General features: G+C 43.3%; 1 protein-coding gene across 1 annotated transcript in view; it reads right to left on the bottom strand.

Moving 5' to 3' along the window:
* Positions 1 to 21,773, bottom strand: part of cntn3b (contactin 3b) — a 73,505-nt gene that overhangs the window by 36,098 nt on the left and 15,634 nt on the right. Inside the window, 2 exon segments of the mRNA XM_061687580.1 lie at positions 3,845 to 3,943; positions 6,905 to 7,080. Of these exon segments, the coding sequence (XP_061543564.1) occupies positions 3,845 to 3,943; positions 6,905 to 7,080 (275 nt within the window).

The raw sequence follows: 21,773 nt of genomic DNA, 5'->3' as shown, positions 1-21,773 counted from the left end.
AAATGACACTTAACAAATGTAATATGTAATCTTTGCTGAAGGAATAGGCCTCTTAAGGAAAGGGAGCAAAAACAAAATGGATCGTCATTCATTAAGAGGCATTCCTATGATATGTGAGCTCGGAGGCAAAGGTCACTAAGGGATTTTGCTCATGGGTGGCATGGATGCAGACAGACAAATCCATAAATAGATGGTGTGCTGTAGAGAACTCATAATTGTCATGCTTGTTCACAAGCAGCGGTTCAATCAAAATAAAAGAAATATCTGCCATGGTGAATAGTAAATACACAATTCTAAGAGAAACTTACTCAACAGATTTGGAATGGTGAAGAGTTATGCTGTCCAGTCTACCACTTCTGAGGTGCGAGTGTATGAGTCATAACTGGTATTGAAGGACTGTCAATCATCTGATGCAATCTCAAGGAGCAAAGCTAAGGCTATGGAGGGAAGTAAATGTTCCCACCTGGTTGCAGTGATGTAGACACAATGTTCCTTGTAATTTGGCAAGAAGAAGTAACAAAGTTCATAGTTCTGCAGCGTATATTGGTTTTGGATAAAAGTGGAATTAATTTAGGAAAAGAATACGCCGGAAGCGAAAGCCTGCGTTTACTTCCGGTTTAACTTGATGTACATCAGAAAGTTACAATCAACCTATCTTTGACACAAAAGGGGCACGGTGTCTTTTTTTATATTCATAAACTTGAGGAAAAGTGATGAAAACCTCTAATCAAGCTCTCTATTCTGGAAGATTCGCTACATGGAGGAAATAAGAGTTCTAGATTACAGCGGTTTATTGTTGCAGTCAAACACACAAAAGCAACACAGGAAGTGAAATTTTATAGAAAATTGTATTATATCTAAGGGGGAAAACTACAGGGAAACAATGCAGAGGGACTGGACTACAAATATTACAAGCAAACGTACGTAAAGAACAAAATGTAGGGTGAATGACTGAACCTGCGATGCGAGGATGGAATGAGCATGTGCGGCGACAATGCGAGAGTTGCGAACTTCTGTGACCGTTATTATAACCCAATTGTGCACCATTTTGTACTTAGGAAACAACGCGTTGCACCGGCGTTAAGTAGAACACAACTTAGGCAGGCTGGTCGATCGAGGAAGGTTAAGTGCGTCTCCGCCACCTTGTGGTGAGTGGTGGGGCTCCCTGGCAGTGCGCCAGTGTTTTCAGCAGGCATGAGAAACAAACAAAGAGCTCAGAAGAGCAAAAGCTCTGGCTTTTTATACCAAGGAGCAAGACCACGCCTCTGATTTTTTAAAATTCATTCTAAAATTTTCCTGTGGTTTTGATACCAGTGGAATAGGAAATTAATTGTTGGATCTAAGATTAAAAAAAAAAAAATCGGTTCCCAGCTTTTGCATTGTCACGCACACACCCTGGTTAATATATGGAATGAGTGTTTCAACCTTATTTGGTGGCTAATAACACTTAATATTTGTGATGTAACATTTGTGTTGGGTGAGGTAATACATCTCATCTCATTCAGTTGACAAACAGATTTGACAGCAGACCTGTGGAAAAACAATCATCAGTGACATTGGTATCGTTGTATACACTTGGACATTCGTGCAGGGTTCGTAAAATATCAAAACTGAAATTTAAGTTCTTGCAGTAACTCTCCACCGCCAGCAGGCGTCGCCCGTGTTCCAGCAATTGTCTCAGAACGCTTGGCCACTTTTGAAGAGAAAATAACAAATGGTCCGAAGTCCCTCAAAACAAGCCAGTAACAGTTACCAGGCAGGCGTCAACGGGATCTAGGAAATATCAAGGCACAACGAAGTAGGGATAAATCCTTGTCATGTCCAGGAAGTGGGCCCAGCATATGGTGGATCCATGTTTGAAGCTGAGAAGCTCCTCGCAGTTGTAGGTGAGCATCATAAACCAACAGCAAAAAATAGTCTGCAAGTGCCGATATTCTCTGCCAATAAATATCACGGCTAAAATGCTGTCATAGGGCAACCAGTTTAGTACAACAAAATAAGAATACTGAATGGTAAAAAAAAAAAAAAAAAAAAAAAGGGGTGGGTATTAGTTTAACGTGATGGAATTGGAAGTGTTAGTGGAAGACAAACAAAAGTTTTACTGAGTTACAGAAAAAAAGAAATCTATCACTCCGATAATTTAGCGCAAGCCAGCAGCCATATCAAAGCCATGTTTCATTTGATTTAACTCGTCCCGAGTGGCAATCGCATGTATGTGCCCAGCCTGCATAACACTTTAAAACTTGAGACAGCATGCCTGAAAAACTGCTCTGGGAGATGCCAGCACCAGACAATTGTCCCAGTGCGCTGAAATCGCCCCAGATGTAAGGAAATGCAAAGTTAGAAGGAGCTCTGTCATATGTGACAAGCCTATGGCATGACTCCTTGTTGTGACTGGCTCTAAGTCAGCTCTTAGATCATTCAGAAGCACCAAAATTGTATTGCTGGATTGGTGTTGCGATAAATTTTGTTGGCATTTCAAAAATTGTTTACACAAGCATAAAAGCCTCTCATCTTGCCTGTGATACACCGGCACCTTTTTGTGGGCTGGTTTGGACCTGGTATTTAGAGATGTAAAATAAGCAACCAGGGTTTGATAAATCACACTGCGTGTGCTAAATGAATTTTCCACAAATCAATTGTGCGGGAATTCAGCGTGTTTGAGAGACGCAATCGTGGTCGCTCCCCAATAGTAGATCAGCTTCCACATCTGTTTGCATTCACAACCAAGTTTGCTCCCTTTTTTGCATGTGCAAACCTGTAGTATATCAGGCCCATAAAGTGTAAGACGATTCATTTGAGATGTTCATCCACTTTGAGCAGACAAAGACTCAGGAGTTTGAAATGTAACTTGCTTCAAATGTGCAGGTCAGAAATGAATGTGATCGCTGTCTGACCAATTGGGAGAATTGTCTGTTGTTACCCGTTTCATTGTGCAAAGAATTATGCCCAATAAGACTTGAAATTGGCCCTGATTTCACAGTGCATCAGCCCACTAAAAATTGCGGAGTATATACAGAGCTTTGCAGGTGTCAGATAAAGTTTACGTTCATGTTGCTTCTTTTAAAACGTGAAATAAAAGGAGCAAGCTACGGACAACAAAAGATAGCAACACCAGGCTTTGATTCTTTTCTAAGAATGTGAGAATACAGAATAGTGCTTTGGTTGCAGCAGGCAACTGTGCATAAGCCTGTCAGAGCAGAAAGCTGTCAAACTGTATTTCACACAGGGTACTCTGGCACATTATCCCATAGACCAGCTGTACAGTGCACCGTACTACAAATGGTTCTCTTGTGTGGGAAATTGGTTTTCCAATGTGCAAGCTACTGTATGACGAGAGAGAAACTCAGCAGCCGTTGTTCATGCTTCTCAGTTGCCCACAAAGGGGGAAACTAAAACATGGCATCTCAGTTTGGAGTGTCATTTGAGCAAATATTTTTGAGCCCTTTCTTCTAAAAACAAATGCGTAAAGATGTTTTACTGTGAAGTCTTCTAGCTGACTCATAAGTAGCTTGGCATGACAAATCCAGACGAAGGAAATCTGGTAAGGAATGGCTTTGTCAGTATGTTTTTGAGAATGGGTGTATGACTATTGAGAATACTGTTCTAAAAAAATTAAATTAAATATTTTTTTTAAAAAAGCCAATTGCGGTGCATGACACTGACATTGCCAGCTACAATGCCACTTAGCCCAAATAAAGTGGACTGTTGTATCTTTGCAACGCATCTCATATGCCATTAAAGGAAAATATATGGATTTATACTGTACATTGATAGAAAATGGAATTCTTATGATTCATTTAAAAAGTCTAAAATTAAATGGAAAAATGTTACAGCAAGTTACCTCCAGAATGTGCTGGTGGGCCACATAAGAGAACCACTCCTTGACCTTCTCGGACGTTGACTGTACTTCTCACTGTTTGCGTTTTGAAGTTGTCAAGATCTGAGGAAATAAGGTAAACATTTTAGATTTAGATTAAAGCTTAAAAATATGAAATCACTAACAGTAATGGACTACTATATGTTTGGGATCATGTGCTTTCCCTCCCCAGCTTTCACTTATTCACTGAGGCATGTATTTGATGTTACACTTTGAGCCATGGGACTTTAATAGGACATCATTGGTTGCCCTGGGAAATCTCCTGACAGCCTGTAATGTTTTGAAAGCATCTGGAGTGCTGATGAAAGAGATAGATATAGCTGTATGATGTTTACTGTTTTGCACAAAAGATTAGGCAGCACACGGACTGAACAAACACTAGGGAGCATGCATGACAAATGAGTTTGCGCTGCCAGCAGCCATAAGTAGCATCATTATTAAATGTGGTGTAATCGTGCACTTAAAAGCATTAGCTTCCCCATCCATACTCGCAGCACAACTTATCCCTTACAAATTAATGAGCAGTTTCTGGCAGACAAAACCTAAACCTGAGATGATAAACCACCTCTGACTTCACGAGTGATTGAGGGAAGCCGCTGCTGTCCATTCTCTAATCTGCCTGCACCCTCTGCTTAACAGACTGATGTAAGCCTTCCAAACATAAACAAAAGAAAGTCAGTGTGACCGATAAGGGAAATTAGGAGGGAGAAGATTATGGCGAGAAGTGGGACAGAGCACTGGTAAGATTAATGAGCAGCCCTCTGATGACCGCAGCGGAATCAAACAGTGCCAAGTCACGACAGGACACCAGGGTCACAGGAGGAGATGGCTGACTTGAAATAGAGACTGAGGTGACTTCTTTGTGATCTCAGCACGTTGCTTTGGTGAGTCCATCACTTACAGTGTATTAATTTACAAGTCCAAGGAATGATGAGATTCATACACCCAGCTGATATTATATTAATTAAATATTTTTCCATTTTATGTACCGCTTATCTTCACGAGGGTAGCGGGCAGGCTGGAGCCTATTCCAACTATCTTCAGGCGAGAGGCGGGGTACACCCTCAACTGGTCGCCATCCAATCACAGGGTACATATAAACAAACAACCATTCACACTCAAATTCACACCTACGGGCAATTTAAAGTCTTCAATTAACCAAGCACGCATGTTTTTGAGATGTGGGAGGAAACCAGAGTGCCCGGAGAAAACCCACGCAGGCACGGGGAGAACATGCAAACTCCACACAGGCGGGGCCGGGGATTGAACCCCGGTCCTCAGAGCTGTGAGGCAGACACTCTAACCAGCCCCACCGTGCCTGTGTTTTTAAGTTAGTTTTTAATGTTGTACTGTATGTTTTTTTTATTTAATGAAAGCCTTGAACATTTTTAGTCTTCATAACTTCAATAATATCCATAAAAATAAATAAATACAAAAATGCAAATAAAAGTAAATGAAAGGCCTCTCTACTTTGTGAATGCTTTGAATTGTCTAAATACCTCATTTTTTGGAACTGTGGATCAAAAGACTGCAAAAAATTGAACTAACCACAACCCTTTCAAATAGAATGTCACACACAGAGAGTACAGATGTTGCATTAAAGACGAAACCTTTTCTGGGCCTTTGCAGCAAAAAAATAAAATAAAATAAAAAAAAATATATATATATATATATAGTTCCTCACTTGAGTGAAATGATCACACACTGTATATGCTTGAGGCTAACCTCACTGTACTTGCAGTGATACCTTGGCAAAAAGACTCTCTTTGCCTGAAAAGATGAGTGCCCGGAAATAAAAGAGTAATGGTAATAGATAATGAGTCATCCCACACTCCAGTATCATGTAGAAATTTCCAAACAAGTCTTTTTGTGACATCTTTTTACTTGACTCAGAAGTTGAATGATCTGAGCACAAACAAGGCAGAACATTCGATGACATGCTCGTAAATAACAGAATTCTCTAGCTGGAAGACTTATTGTTTTCAACTGCAGATTCTAATAATTATTACAAAAAGACATTTGATGTAATACTATTTCAAAATTTAGTGAGAGGAGGGCTGTGAGATAACCTGCAAATCTCTTGTTGATTTAAACCTAAGAAATTTAAAGGAGGTTGGAAGCACTTGGAAATGAAGGGACAATCATAATTTATCATGAACATCTAAAAGATGCTGAAGTGCAAATTGATTTGCACTTTTCGAGATCTGGCTCTAGAAAATAGGTTTAAAAGGACACCAGCTTGAAAGGAGGCGCAGCATTCCTACAGTATATAGGTAAGTTGTCCTCATTATACAAAGAAAGTGCATCAGCCCTGCTGATCTCTGAGACCTCCCTAACCGTGCATTTGACAGACAATAAATGTCAAACGGCTATGCTTTTCGCCCAGCCTGACCGCACATGTAAGATTCATTACAGGACTATATATATAATGGCATGAGAGGAAGGTAAAGGGTCTTCATCCTTGGGACATAATCAATAGTCAACGATCTTGATAAAGAGGAACGAGAGTGTCCATCAGGCAGAGAGGACCCCACTTCATGGTCTTTCCACTTTCTGACTGCCTTGTACTGTATGGGTGGCAGACTGGCAGTGTAGCAAAAAAAAAAAAAAAAATCTAATCTTTAAGATGTGCCTTCAAGAACATACTGTACATAAAGAAGCAGCTGATGTTTACAAAGTGAATAAAATGCATTATTAATTACATTATTTAAACATTACTTGAGTTGGTCTCCTTTAAAGTATGGTGCTTGGCAAACGATGTGCCAGTTTAGATTGAGCAATACTGTCAGAGCTGAAACCACCAATTAGAATCAATGACTTTCAGCAGCTGCTTTTCCCACAGTGTTTGTTGCATCTGGCATTTCATTCAATTACAATCACCCCTCTGAAATTGATTTTGTGGCAATCTGAATAGGTAATATCAGAAGACCTAGACCACAAGCACTTTACATGCACGTCAGGTCGACCTACAAGAGATATCCTGATGAAGCGTATCAGAGTTTTGCCAGAGATTTTAGTACTCACATGCAAATTGGATGCTAGCCTTTCTGCTCAGGATGGAACCCCTCGTGTTGAAGGCTTTACACTGGTATAGCCCAGAGTCTTGGTCCTTGTCCAGGTTGCTAATGATCAGGCTGCCCCCAGACATGTGACGCCGGTAGTCATTCCCAAGATCAATGAGTGTTCCGTTTAGTGACCATCTGAAAAAACGCAAACACAATCAATAGCTGAGCCCCCAGGAGATGCACACTCAGTATTTATCACAAAGATCAATATCTTTCTCTGCCCACATCTAAAAGACAAGTTGGGGTAAAATGTATTTTTGATGTTAGGAATACTTATGGCTTGACGTTTCAACTTTTTGTGATGCATTTTTGTGTGTACATCTTTATTTCCTTGTTTAATTTTATTCTTAACTTCAGTCAATTATGTAATACTTTTAAATCTTTTTTTAAGACGTATTATATTTGATGGGGAAACAGTCAGTCTGGGATGAAAGAAATTCTGGTTCAGGCCAAGATTGAGTATTTCTAGTTTTCTTGTTGGTAGAAATGGCAGTTCACAGTAAGTCCTCAAGTATTAATGGAGTTGAATTATTATATATTTCTTTTAAAGAGTGTCAGGTGATTAAAAATCAAAAGCAGTCGAGTTTATTGTTTTCAATAAATTCTGATGACTTGTTTTGATTTAATCTTTGAAAAGAAACATTCCATGATGCAGGCCATTACACAAAACCTTTAATTCCACCCTGGGAGGGAAACACTAATATCATATTTCCTCAACTCCGTTCTGTCAACATTTTACACACTGATCACCATGTACCTTATTCATGAACTTCAGACTCCATCAGAATTATGACCTCTAATTCATTTGTGTATCTAAGAAAAAAGAAAAGATGTCTAATAAACAGATACACTATTGTACTTCTTGAGGATATACAGTATGTGTATATCCTGTGTATATATATATATATATTAATGAGTTCAGTTGTTAAAATATGCCTGTTCTATATGTGGAGATGAAGATATGCTGAGGTATCACATCAGAGTTCAATTGGCATTTTGAAAAAAAGATTCAATAAAACAAACTGGCAATTGGAATGATGCTTCACGCTGTTATAAAACCAGTCAATTCTCTCAGAGTGTCATGAGCTGTGCCCTGCAGTACTTTTGTTGGAGCTCGGATGGCGCTTTGCGCCCCTCTCGCCCTCTCTCTCTCTCTCTCTCTCTCTCTCTCCCTCTTCCCTAATCTTCTCCGCGGCAAAGCAGCTAAATAGGCAACCTCATTAGGGCACAACTCCTCCATTGTACGACAGTCATTTGATTGCTTTTCCACCGAACTCAAGAAGGTTTTTGATCACCCCGTTCAGGGCCGGGAAGCCACTCGCCGCCTCCTTACGCTCACTCAGGGCACCAATTACGTAGCTTCCTATTCAGTAGAATTCAGGAACTTGCGGGTGAATGCGGGGGAATAACGCCGCACTTAGGAACATTTTTTTGAACGGTCTGTCTGAGCAGCTGAAGGACGAGCTTGCTGCTCGAGATGAGCCCTCCTCTCTCTCTCGAGGATTTCATTTCATTTTCCATCCGCCTTGACAACCGGCTATGGGACAGAGCACAAGAGAGGGGGGTTAGAGCGCATAAGATCACTTCCACCATGGGCACTGCACCGTCAGCACCTCACCCGCCTTCTGCACCTCTGACTGCCCCTTCATCACCCCCCACTGCACCAGATGACCCCATGCAACCAGGTAACACACGACTAGACCCCCAGGAACGTCAGCGCCGTGTTACCCAACGACTGTTTGTTTATTGCGGTAAATCCGGTCACTTAATTACCACATGCCCCTAACGCCCAAAAGACCAGGCTCACCACGACCCAAGCGCGCCGTGGTGAGCCAAACCACTACTTCCCCAAGCTCTTCTTCCCGTAAGACCGTTCCTCTTGCATTCTTGGTCCCGCTCACAATACACCCATAGTTGCCCTCATTGATTCTGGTGCAGACAACAATTTCATTCATGAAGGACTGGTACATCAGCTCCAACTTCCTCTCCAACCACTTCCGTCTCCCAAGAAAGTCACAGCCCTGGATGGGCGAGTCATATCTCGTGTCACCGACCCAAACAGTTCCATTCACCCTGCTTATTTCTGGAAATCATCATGAGGACATCTCTCTTTTTGTCATCCCTTCCCCTGAGACCCCAGTAGTCCTCGGAATACCTTGGCTCAAAAAACATAACCCCGTCATAGACTGGATGCACTTGTTAATCACTGGATGGAGCCCTCACTTCTTTTCCTGTTGTCTATCCCCTGCGGAACGGAACTACGACGTTGGCAACCGAGAACTGCTAGCCATCATCTGGGCACTGGAGGAATGGAGGCACTGGCTGGAGGGAACTAAAGTACCGTTTGTCATCTGGACTGATTACAAAAGCCTTGCTTACCTCCGTTCCGCCAAATGCCTTAACCCCCGACTGTGATGGTCTGTGTTTTGGTTTGGGTTGTGTTTAGTTTTGTTCCATGTTTTCCTGTATTCCATTTTTGTCGTGTGCTCATTTGGTTGTTGTGTCCACCTGTTCTCATCAACCTTCTACCTTGTGTCGACCAATCAGCTCTCTCCAGCCACTCGTGTCTTGTCCATCTGTTCCTCGTTGTCTCGTCAATCTGTTTTGTATTTTGTTCCCTGGTTTCTTTCAGTTCTTGTCATTTCATTGTCATTGTCAGGTGTCTTTGCAGTATGTCATTGTCAGGTGTCATTGTCACTGTCTGTGTTATGTCATAGTTGCCAGTTGTGTCGTTCAGTTATTTCACCAGTCATGTCTTGTTTCTTGTTTTGGGTTTACTGAAGTGTTTCTTTGTTAATTTAGCATTTAAACTTTTCCATGATCATGGTTTTCCTTTGTTTTTGGAATTAAATATATTTTTGTATATACTCCTGCACTACTGGGTTGCCTCCCTGCTTCCCTGCACTTGGGTCCTCCATGTTTTTACCTTGCCTTCCTCGCCTTCGACCAAACCGCAAACGTGACAGAATGAAACAACCAGAACAGGACCCAGCGGGAAGAATACGGCCTCACCCTGCCCGATTTAATTTCAGCCTCTCCTTCCGACCTGGATCCCGCAACAGCATATACTCACCCCCCTCCAGCCCTGAAGAACATGTAACTATCCGCCCTTCCTCCTGCTTCGTTGGGGCAGCCACCTGTAAAATTGAACAAATTATCAAACACGCTCAAGAGACTCATCCTGAGCCCAAGACCAGACCTCCAAACCGACTATTCGTAACTGATTCCAGACGCTCTGACGTCCTTCAGTGGGCTCACAACTCCAAGCTCACCTGTCATGCCAGTATCACCCGCACCATCCATTTCATCCAGCAACTTTTCTGGTGGCCCAGCCTGGTCAAAGACACCCGGGAATTCGGCTAAGCCCGCTCCGGCTGTGCCCGAGGGAAGCTTCACACCTGCCCCCAACTGGTCTGCTGTGTCCCTTACCCATCCTAATCCGCCCTTGGTTCCACATCGCTTTGGACTTCGTTACCGGCATACCTCCTTCTGAAGGTAACACTATCATTTTCACTATTGTTGATCGATTTTCGAAGTACGTCCATCACATTCCCCTTCCCAAGCTTACCTCTGCCTTTGAAACTGCTAACCTACTTGTTCATCAAGTTTTCAAACTCCACGATATCCCCATCGACATCGTCTTGGACCGAGGTCCTCAGTTCTCCTCCCTTGTTTGGAAGGAGTTCTGTGAAGCGGTGGGCGCAGCAGTCAGCTTGTCTTCCGGGTACCACCCACAGACCAACGGCCAGACGGAGCGGGCAAATCAGTCTCTGGAATCAGCTCTTCGCTGCGTTTCCTCACGCAACCCCACCTCCTGGAGCTCATTGAGTATAACCACACCTCTCTCACTAGCTCCGCCACCATTATGTATTAGCATTCTCCTGCGGTACAACGGCTCTCAAACTTGCACTTAAGCTACGCCAATCTTAGATACCCTTCTGACCTCCGTGTTCTTCCTTCTCTTCTGTGGTCCTGTGTTCCTCGCCGTGCTGACCCTCCACCTGCTCACGCCACCACCTGCCGCACGTTCCCCGTCTCAACGACCTGCCAATACGCCCCAATGATCCACCTTAATATCCTCCTCAATAAACCTTCCTCCACAACCCTCTCAGCCTCCGCTTGCTTCTGCATCCAGTTATAATCAGATCGTGACACCCATTTTCCTCCCTGACTGACTACAAAGATACATGTCTTTCATCTTGATGACTGCATTATTCATTGAAAAGTCTGTGGCAGTCACTTAATCTGACTGATTTTGTATTTTCCAGTGACAATATTACTTTTAAAAGCCCTCTTGTCAAAGAAAAGTTGCAGTTCCAAAAATATCTGTTTGCACTATGAAAACATTAAAATAAAACATATTTTGACATTTATTGAGATTTATATTCATGTACGTTGAATTGGATTCCATAATATCTGCTGTGTTCATACCATAGTTACTTTTTTTTGTGTGTGTGTGTGATAAACCCATTAGGTCTGTCGACAACCACTCCTATGTGCACTATTTTCAGAAGAAATAAATTTACTCAAAAACCCGGGAAACCAATTAAATTTTCATACCTGCCTCTTGCGCATGTACGTAGAAAGGTATGAAGATTTACCTGCTGCAATATTCTTGAAAGAAAATACAGAGTACAGCAAACAGTGATGGGAAATCAGACTGACAGTCAAATCTCCTGAATATCGCACTTTAATCACCATTTTCCTGTTTAGAAAATAAACACTGAAATCAGAGTTTTGGAAAATCTTCCTCCTGGCCAGAGTTTTCCAGTTCTTATTTTTGAAGTACTGTATAGTGCATTCATAAAACAGCAGGTAAGGCCTTAAAGTACGTGAAACACGAACTCAAACATACTTTTTTTGTATCTAATGCCATCCAGCTTCAGTCCGTGAGGAGTCCAACAATCCTATTTCTTTGAGGTGTGCTGTAGGTGCAGTCATATCTGAACCTCCTGAGTAAACTCACCATAACCCTGGGTTTCACATACATTTTACATGAAGTCTCATCAAATAGACTGGGGACTGTATTGTAGCACTGTCTCATCTGGCTTTGCTTTAGGCCAGACACCCAGGGAGACTGCACTTGCCATAAACTCTACGCACACACCCACACATGCACACACACACAGACACACACACACACACACACACACATGCATGACTGTTAATCCAGAATTGCTCTCCAGGAACCTCTCTTCAATTACATTTAGGAAATTATCAATGCTGTTCTATGAAAAACAATTAACAGATTATGAACTAAATCTATGGCAATACCTGTTCCTGAAAAGTATGAATGTGTATATTCCTGTGGATGAGGGTTTTTGGAAATATAGCATTATTGGACACAGGTGGACCAAAAAAACAAAACATGCTCATTTACACTCAGTATGGACATAAGATTCATGGGAACATCTGTCTTTCAATGAAGTAGGACACACATTTTTATTGCAAAAGTGTGTTCATAGATTTACATCACTGCATTGCCTAGTGGTCTCAACAGACTAAATGATGGGACAGTGATTTGATAACAGTTAATGTTTTAGTTATTTACTTTTATTGGTGTATGGGTCTGCATAGCAGCATCGGATGGCAAACAGAGCATGTATGGATATGCATGTACACAAGTACTGGCAAATAGTCCTATCACAAAACATAAAATAACTTTGTGCAGACTAATGCAGGCTCTCATCTCAAAGGATCATGGGTCATATAATTCTCTAGTTAGTATGTTTTCTGCCCAAGTGCTGTGACAGAATTCAGAGCAAACATCATCTTTACACACCCTCACTTCTAATTATGCCTGGTGCAGAGCCATAGACGCAGCCAAAGCCATAAATCTGCTTGAAGTCACATTCCATGATAGGAGACCATCCAGAGTTTTTTTTCCCTTTTTTCCAATCACTACTGCGTCCTTGATCTTGTGTTACAGCAGATTCATTGTAAACACAGTGACAGGTGTATTCATAAAGCCCAGCTCCCAGCCCTGGAGTGTGCTGCGGTGCTTTACTGGACTATTTATCAAAAGAGACTCTGTCAGGGCTCCTCTCCGTACACTCGCAGTATTGAGAAAGGCTGTAGCTTGTGATCGAGTGATAATGCTTTTAAACCTTAACGCAACATTTTTCAACTAAATATAATGAACAAACAGTATCTATCGCTGCATTGTGACATTTGTAATATTATATTTATTAGAGCAATTACTCTTCCAATATTTCTAGAAACCATATTGGTTTAGTATTCTGATCTGATATTTTTCAACAATTTTTTTTTTTTAGACTGACTAGTGCAAAAACAATATTTTAAACTAAAGTCCAGTCTTGACTCATCATTTACACATCATTGTGATATTGTACCTGAAAGATTTTTTTATGGCTTGTATAGAAAGTTATGTGCCTGCCTACCCATTAAGTGTGAAATTTAGCAACCAATTAAACGTTTAGGTAACTGCCTATCTCTGAAAATGAGCTATTCTGCAGTTACGCAACACTGTTGTAAAACAGTTTATTAACAGCACACACATACACACACTCACACACACACACACACACACACACACACACACACACACGCACACACAGCCAATTACTTGGCAGCCTGGCTAGTCGAAGTTCCAGTGTGAAAGAAGTAACTTGAAGTGGCTGTTGAAGCGTTATATCGAAGCCAATGGTAAGCAGTTGCAGTTTTGGCACAGATTAACCTGAACAAACTACATCGCAGACTGGTCGCCAGTCAATCACAGGGCACATACACAAACAGACAACCATTACCCTTCCAACTGTCACTAAATGGGAACTAAACCTACACTGCCATTACATATGTAAGGTGATATAACTCAGCAATAGGGACTGAAAAAAGAAAGAAGCACGTTCTACTCTGTTGAGAGATGCTGGCACAACAGCAATACTATGATTACACTATTTTAAAATACATAAACATTTGAGTTTTGTTTTTTTCTGGGGAATTGTAGGTATATTTTGCATCTCCTGTCTATTTTGATCACTTACATATTTCGATCACTTACATAGTTTTTCGGGTTGGTCTGATGAAAAGAAATTTACAACTGTACTAAAGAAATCATGCGAATGACTCGCTGTGGCCGAAAGACGCAACAAGTTGAGGGTTTTCCACATTATCAAAGACCTTGTAAAGGAAAACTAAATGTCTTGTAAATTTGACACACCACAGAGAAGAGTGTTGTTACCAACCCTGTCAAATTTGAATTATTAGAAAAATGACCAAGTATTTAAAACGAGGCTTCAAAATGGTAACAATTAAGCCGTAGTCTATGCTCTCAAATGCTCTGGGTGCCTCTGCTGAATGCCCTGAAGCCACGCCCCATTCACTATTAACTTTCGAACAAATGCCACTTCTGTAGACAGCACATGTGCTATGAAAACAATGGTAGTTTAAGCGATGTAAAATCAGGCTCACTTTCAAGATTAAATCGTGACAGTATTGTGGACTATAATCATAAAAAGAGCACCCAAGACAACTTACACATTGGTGGTGACATAATGTGACTGCTGACAATGGCACTAGATCGGCAGAAACGGGAGGATGATCACAAGTAACAGCTTGGCTAACTGCAATGCTGTAGTAGTAGAAATTATATAGTGGGGGAGGGGGGAACGCATGCCAGTCGTGCAACTACATCATTGGGCAGCTCAAGTTGTTATATTGTGGGGGAAAGGGCGACACATGCTGGACGCCCAAGTGCGTAAGTGGCTGCCATTTTAGCCACGCCCCAAAAATCAGGAAAAGAGATGGAAAATCAGTGTAACACTATATCTGTACAATTCAGTACAATATAGTTCCCAGTCTTGCTTATCCTTAAACATGCATAATTTATTTTGAAACAATTATATGATTTCACTTTATATGGGCTTTAAACATGACACAGTTTTCGTGCGCTATGGGGAGGACGAAGGAATTCTGTTCATTAAAAGCACCAAAGAGTGTGATGCCTTGCAAAAACAATGAAAAGAAATGAAAATTATGGATATTTTAAGAAAATCATGCTGTTAAATTGAGTGTGACTAAGAGCGCAAATGTGTTCTGATAAAGGTGTATAAAGAAAAGTTTATGTGAAGCAAATGCATTTTATTATTAGAGCATCTTTTGAAAAGATACTGATGAACAGTAGACAGATGTTTGAAGCTGCTGGTGTTTCTTGATTCCTAAGAACCACTGGATCCTCCAAAGGCTAGCAGTCATGCATACAGCTGTATTTCGGCAACCCCTAACTAATCTCACAAGGAGAAATATTTGTACTGAACTCAGCAATACATGAACAATTATTCACACAGTTTTGTTCACTGGTAGATGCCATGCTACTTTGGATGGTTCAGATGGATGACGTTCTTTATAGTTGGTGGATGGACAAGTTCTGCGATGTCCGCAAAGATATGACCTCGAATAATGTAAAGTGATATTGTAGGCCCCTTAAGGATGCCTGAAGGTGTCAAAATTACCTCTGCAAAATATGTGGAGTTTATAACATAATTTCCTCCTATGGTATAAAAAAGGGCAGCACGGTGGACGACTGGTTAGAGCGTCAGCCTCACAGTTCTGAGGACCCGGGTTCAATCCCCGGTCCCGCCTGTGTGGAGTTTGCATGTTCTCCCCGTGGCTGCGTGGGTTTTCTCCGGGCACTCCGGTTTCCTCCCACATCCCAAAAACATGCATGAATTGGAGACTCTAAATTGCCCGTAGGCATGACTGTGAGCGTGAATGGTTGTTTGTTCCTATGTGCACTGCGATGGGCTGGCAACCAGTTCAAGGTGTACCCCGCCTCCTGCCCGATGACAGCTGGGATAGGCTCCAGCACGCCCGCGACCCTAGTGAGGAGAAGCGGCTCAGAAAATGGATGGATGGATGGTATAAAAAAGAGCTACGCTTCCCACATTAAAATACAATAATTATTTGGCAAAACAACACACCATCAAAAATACTGGAGTCATCCAACCCCTCTCGAGAGGACTGGTACCAGAGCCCAAGCTGTGTGTGGAGGAGAGCCTGACTATATCTAGTCGGAACTTCTCAACCTCACACATCAGCTCGGGCTCCTTCCCTGCCAGAGAGGTGACATTCCACGTCCCTAGAGCCAGCTTCTGTAGCTGGGGATCGGATCGCCAAGGTCCCTGGCTTCGGCCACCGCCCAGCTCACACTGCACCCGACCCCTATGGCCCCTCCCACAGGTGGTGAGCTCACGGGAAGGGGGACCCACGTTACCCTTTCGGGCTGTTCCCGGCCGGGCCCCATAGTGGCTTCGAGCCCCAACTCCAGGCCTGGCTCCAGAGAGGGGCCCCTGTGACCCAGGCAAGAGAAAAAGTCTTCCTGAATTGTTTGTCATCATAGGGGTTTTTGGAGCTGTGCTTTGTCTGGTCCCTCACCTAGGACCTGTTTGCCATGGGTGACCCTGCCAGGGGTATAAAGCCCCAGACAACGTAGCTCCTAGGATCATTGGGACACACAAACCCCTCCACCACGATAAGGTGACAGCTCAAGGAATCAGCACCTCCAAATCTGAGACCTTGGTCCTCAGTCGGAAAAGGGTGGCGTGTCCTCTCCGAGTCGGGGATGAGATCCTGCCCCAAGTGGAGGAGTTCAGGTATCTTGGGGTCTTGTTCACGAGTGAGGGAAGAATGGAACGGGAGAGCGACAGGCGGATCGGTGCAGCGTCTGCAGTGATGCGGACTTTGAATCGGTCCGTTGTGGTAAAGAAGGAGCTATGCCGAAAGGCGAAGCTCTTGATTTACCGGTCGTTCTACGTTCCTGCCCTCACCTATGGTCACGAGCTGTGGGTCGAAAGAACAAGATCCCGGATACAAGCGGCCGAAATGAGTTTCCTCTGCAGGGTATCCGGGCTGTTCCTTAGAAATAGGGTGAGAAGCTCGGTCATCCGGGAGGATCTCAGCGTTGCTCCTGCACATCGAGAGGAGCCAGATGAGGTGGCTGGGGCATCTGATTTGGATGCCTCCCGGACGTCTCCCTGGTGAGGTGTTCTGGGCACGTCCCACCGGGAGGAGACCCCGGGGACGACCCAGGACACGCTGGAGAGACCAATTCTCTCGGCTTGCCTGGGAACGCCTCGGGATCCCCTCGAAAGAGCTGGTTGAAGTGGCTGGGGAGAGGGAAGTCTGGGCTTTCCTGCTAGAGCTACTGCCCCCGCGACCCGACCTCAGATAAGCGGTAGAAAATGGATGGATGGATGGATACTGGAGTCATCATTGGTAGTTTTGATTTAAAAAAAATAAATAAAACTTCAGATTATTTCAGAACCTATTATGATTGTATACTGGTCATGGTCAAGACCATGTATCATTGCTAAAATTCATTATTTGGTTCAAAGCAATTTGTTGTTTGAGTTCTTTTGATAGTGGCATAAATTGCAAAGAATTTTAACTTTTTTTCATATGATCAGGACAAAAAACGTCCTCTCCTTGCCTTAGGGGGTAAAATCAAGGACCCCCCCCAAAAAAACACAAATTAAATTACTCATTCCTCGAAGAGAAATTAATGAGAGAAATATTGTGTCCTTTAAGGATTTGCTGAACATGGCCAATTGTTATTACGTTTGCTTACTCAAATACTAATATTAAATTTTTAAATGCGGTTTTACTCTGCAGCACATATTTTTTTTTGCAAAATTGACTACTGTTTGAACAGTTTCATTTAGACCATGTTGACATTTGAGTTTCAATAAAATAACTTTTATGTAGGTATGAGGCGCAAAAATAGCAATGCAGCCCTATGGGGTGCATAAGCCAGTGCGAACTGTAGGCCCGGATAAATGTAGAGAGTTGCGCCAGGAAGGGCACATCTGGCTTAAAACTTTGCCAAACAAATATGAGCGTTCATCCAAAGAATTCCAACCCAGATCGGTGGTGGCCTGGGTTAACAAAGTCCGCCACCAGCGCCTAGAGCCGAGCACTGAAGTGGGGACTTAGAAAGTTGGGACTATGATAGGAAAATCTCGGGAGTTGGTTAACATGATGATTAGGAGAAAGGTTGATATGTTGTGTGACAGGAGACCAGGTGGAAAGGCAGTAAGGCTAGAAGTTTAGGGGTAGGGTTTAAATTATTTTACCATGGTGTAGATGGGAAGAGAAATGGAGTCGGGGTTATTTTAAAAGAAGAGTTGGCTAAGAATGTCTTGGAGGTGAAAAGAGTACCAGATCAAGTGATAAGGCTGAAACTTGAACTTGAGGAGGGTGTTATGTATAATGTGATCAGTGGCTATGCCCCACAGGTAGGATGTGAGCTAGAGGTGAAAGAGAAATTCTGGAAGTAGCTAGACGAAGACAAAGGCAGACCAGAGAACCATGTGGTGGAAGCTGAGACAGGACGAGTGTTGTGCAGCTTTTCGGGAGGAGGTGAGACAGGCTCTCAGTGGACGGGTGGAGCTTCCAGAAGACTGGACCACTGTAGCCAAGGTGATCAGAGAGCCAGGCAGGAGAGTACTTGGCGTATCTTCAGGCAGGAAAGGAGCGAAGGAGACTTGGTGGTGGAACCTCACAGTACAGGAAATCATACATGGCAAAAGGTTAGCTAAAAAGAAGTGTGACACTGAGCGGACCGAGGGGAGACGAAAGAAATACGTTGAGATGCGACATAGGGCAAAGGTAGAGGTGACAAATGCCAAACAAGAGGCATATGATGACATATATGCCAGGCTGGACTCTAAAGAAGGAGAAAAGGATCTATACAGGTTGGCCAGACAGAGGGATAGAGCTGGGAAGGATGTGCAGCAGGTTAGGGTGATTAAAGATAGAGATAGAAAGAGAGTAGTGGAGGCTAGACACAGGACAGAAGTGAGTATTTGTGAGCAACAGTATGGTTTCATGCCTAGAAAGTGTACTACAGATGCATTATTTGCCTTGAGGATGTTGATGGAAAAGTACAGAGAAGGTCAGAAGGAGCCACATTGTCTCTTTCTAGATCTAGAGAAATGACAGATTACCCAGAGAGGAAATGTGGTCCTGCATGCAGAAGTCTGGAGTGGAAGGGAAGTATGTTAGAATAATACAGGATATGTACAAGGGCAGCAGAACAGTGGTAAGGTGTGCGTTAGGTGTGACAGACGAATTTAAGGTGGAGGTGGGACTGCATCAGGGATCAGCCTTGAGCCCCTTCCTGTTTGCAGTGATGATGGATAGGCTGACAGATGAGGTTAGACTGGAATCCCCGTGAACCATGATGTTTGCAGATGACATTGTGATCTGCAGTGAAAGCAGGGAGCAGGTGGAGGAACAGTTAGAAAGATGGAGGATTGCACTGGAAAGCAAAGGAATGAAGATTAGCCGAAGTAAAACAAAATATATGTGCATGAATGAGAGGGATTGTGGGGGAAGAGTGAGGCTAAAGGGAGAAGATATACAAAGGGTGGAGGACTTTAAATACTTGGGGTCAACCGTCCAGAGCAATGGTGAGTGTGGTCAGGAAGTGAAGAAAGGGGTCCAAGCAGGTTGGAACGGGTGGAAGAAGGTGTCAGGTGTGTTGTGTGACAGAAGAGTCTCTGCTTGGATGAAGAAGAAAATTTATAAAACAGTGGTGAGGCCAGCCATGATGTACGGATTAGAGACAGTGGCACTGAAGAGACAACAGGAAGCAGTGCTGGAGGTGGCGGAGATGAAGATGTTGAGGTTTGCTCTCGGTGTGACCAGGTTGGGTAAAATTAGAAAAGAGCCCATCAGAAGGACAGCCAAGGTTAGATGTTTTGGAGACAAAGTTAGAGAGAGCAGACTTGGTGGTTTGGACACATCCAGAGGGGAGAGAGTGAGTATATTGGTAGAAGGATGATGAGGATGGAGCTGCCAGGCAAGAGAGCTCAAGGAAGACCAAAGAGAAGGTTGATGGATGTCGTGAGGGAAGACATGAGGGCAGTTGGTGTTCGAGAGGAGGATGCAGGAGATAGGCTTACATGGAAAAGGATGACACGCTGTGGCGAACCCTAAAGGGACAAGCCGAAAGGAAAAGAAGAAGAAGAGGTGGAAAAATAGCAAAATAATCTAATTTGGTGGCAAAGACTGGAGTTTGCCAAACATGAGGTGTGTCAGAAAGGTTCCAGGACTGGCATCACAAATTGTCCCCTACGAAGTTATCCCCATGGAGTCTAACTCCCTTTTCCAGCCTTCTCGACCACACCTTGATGCACTCCTGGAAGGATTCTTCAAAGGTTCTCCGCAGCTCCTTCATCATGTCTACGTTTTCAAAACGGGTCCCACTGATCACCCGCTTGAGCTTGGAAAAGAGGGGGAAAAAAATCACACTGAGCCAGGATGGATGAGAAGGGTGGCTGCTCCAGCACAGCAATGTTTTTCCCACCAGGAATTGTTGGATGCTTTGGGAATTGTTAGCAGGCGAGTTGTCATGGTGAAGCAGCCACAAGTTATCTTGCCAGAACTCTCACCAATTATCGTGCACTGACCAACGCAAATGACACAAAATGTCTTTGTCGACGTGCTGGTTGATTGTCCGGCCCTGTGGAAAGAACTCGCTGTGGATGATGCCCCTCACTTTGAAGAACGTGATCAACATGACGTTGGACTTTGACTGTCTTGCTTTCTTTGGCCACGGAGACGTCGGATTCTGGCGTTTGGTTTTCGGGTCAAAATTGAAGATCCATAACTCATTACCAGTGATGACTCCCAAGCAAGTCAGCTTCAGTTTCAAGACACTCTAGGATATCATGACACACTTGAATGCATTGATCCGTATGGTTGTTGTTCAGCAGTTTTGGCACTGTAGCGGACATGTGCCCCGCAAACTGAGGTGACACAGTCACTCCCCACATTGATAAACACACCTTGATAAAATGCATTCTTGCAAGCGGCCCTGCTGTGAGACTGCCTCCAAGGAGACGCTTTGGACCCTAAAGTAATTAGCAGGTCCCCTCAAAATCTTGGTTTACAGTCATCAAAGAGTCCTTTCTTCGTTTGAACTCACAACAAGCCAAAAGGGACTGATCGACGATGGGATGCAAATCCAGCAAAAATCTATTTGCTTAATATCCAAACGTGCGCGCAAAACACCACCCGTAGGCGTAGAGAGGAACTGCAAAATCGACCGGGCGGACTCTCATTTGATTTTTAACCAAGGAAAAATGTCTGTTTTGATATTTCACGAACTCTGGAGAATTATTTCAAATGTATGCCTTGATGTCTGTGTCAGTGTGTCAACCTTAAGCCTTTTCAACTTTTTCTGAGCAACCGTGAGATTTTGAGAATTGTTTGTCTTGATTTGACTCCAAGCAACATGAAATGTGATTTGAGTCATAACCAATTGATTTGTCAAAAATAAAGTACAAATATTCTATGTGCTTGACCTGTGAGTAAAGAGAGTACCCAGTAAAAATTATTTCTTATTAATGTATGATTTTAAACCCATTTGATCAAATTAGTAGACAAGATTCAGGCTGATGGGTGTGGTCTTCTGCAAGTCGGCAATCCCTCTTGCCCACGCCCTCTAGAGTATTTAACTCTTAACTCACACATTCTCCCTCTAGTCTTGTTTTTTTCTCTCCTCTTGCCTTGCTGGCAGCTCGCCAGCCGGGCTGGCCTTGGGCCACCCCTCCCCCGCTTGCCCTTTCTTTTGTTCGGGCACACGGCTCGCTAACCGCGAAAGGCGGGATAGAACAGACATGGCTTCCCAGTCTCAATGTGTGCCTCTGCTAAGCGATCAGAGCAGCTACTACGAAGGTACCAGGTATGCTCCCAGCCAAGCGGGATCGCTCTGAAATTGCCAGCAAGCCACACAAAGAAAAAGGCAGGAAGAGAGAGACGGTCCTGTTCTCCCAAGAAGGCGTGATGACCAGCCATTTTTCTTC

The sequence above is a fragment of the Phycodurus eques genome, chromosome 10 (genome assembly GCF_024500275.1).
Source record: "Phycodurus eques isolate BA_2022a chromosome 10, UOR_Pequ_1.1, whole genome shotgun sequence".
In the NCBI taxonomy this organism is placed as follows: Eukaryota; Metazoa; Chordata; class Actinopteri; order Syngnathiformes; family Syngnathidae; genus Phycodurus; species Phycodurus eques.
This window is presented reverse-complemented; position numbering and strand designations above follow the sequence as displayed.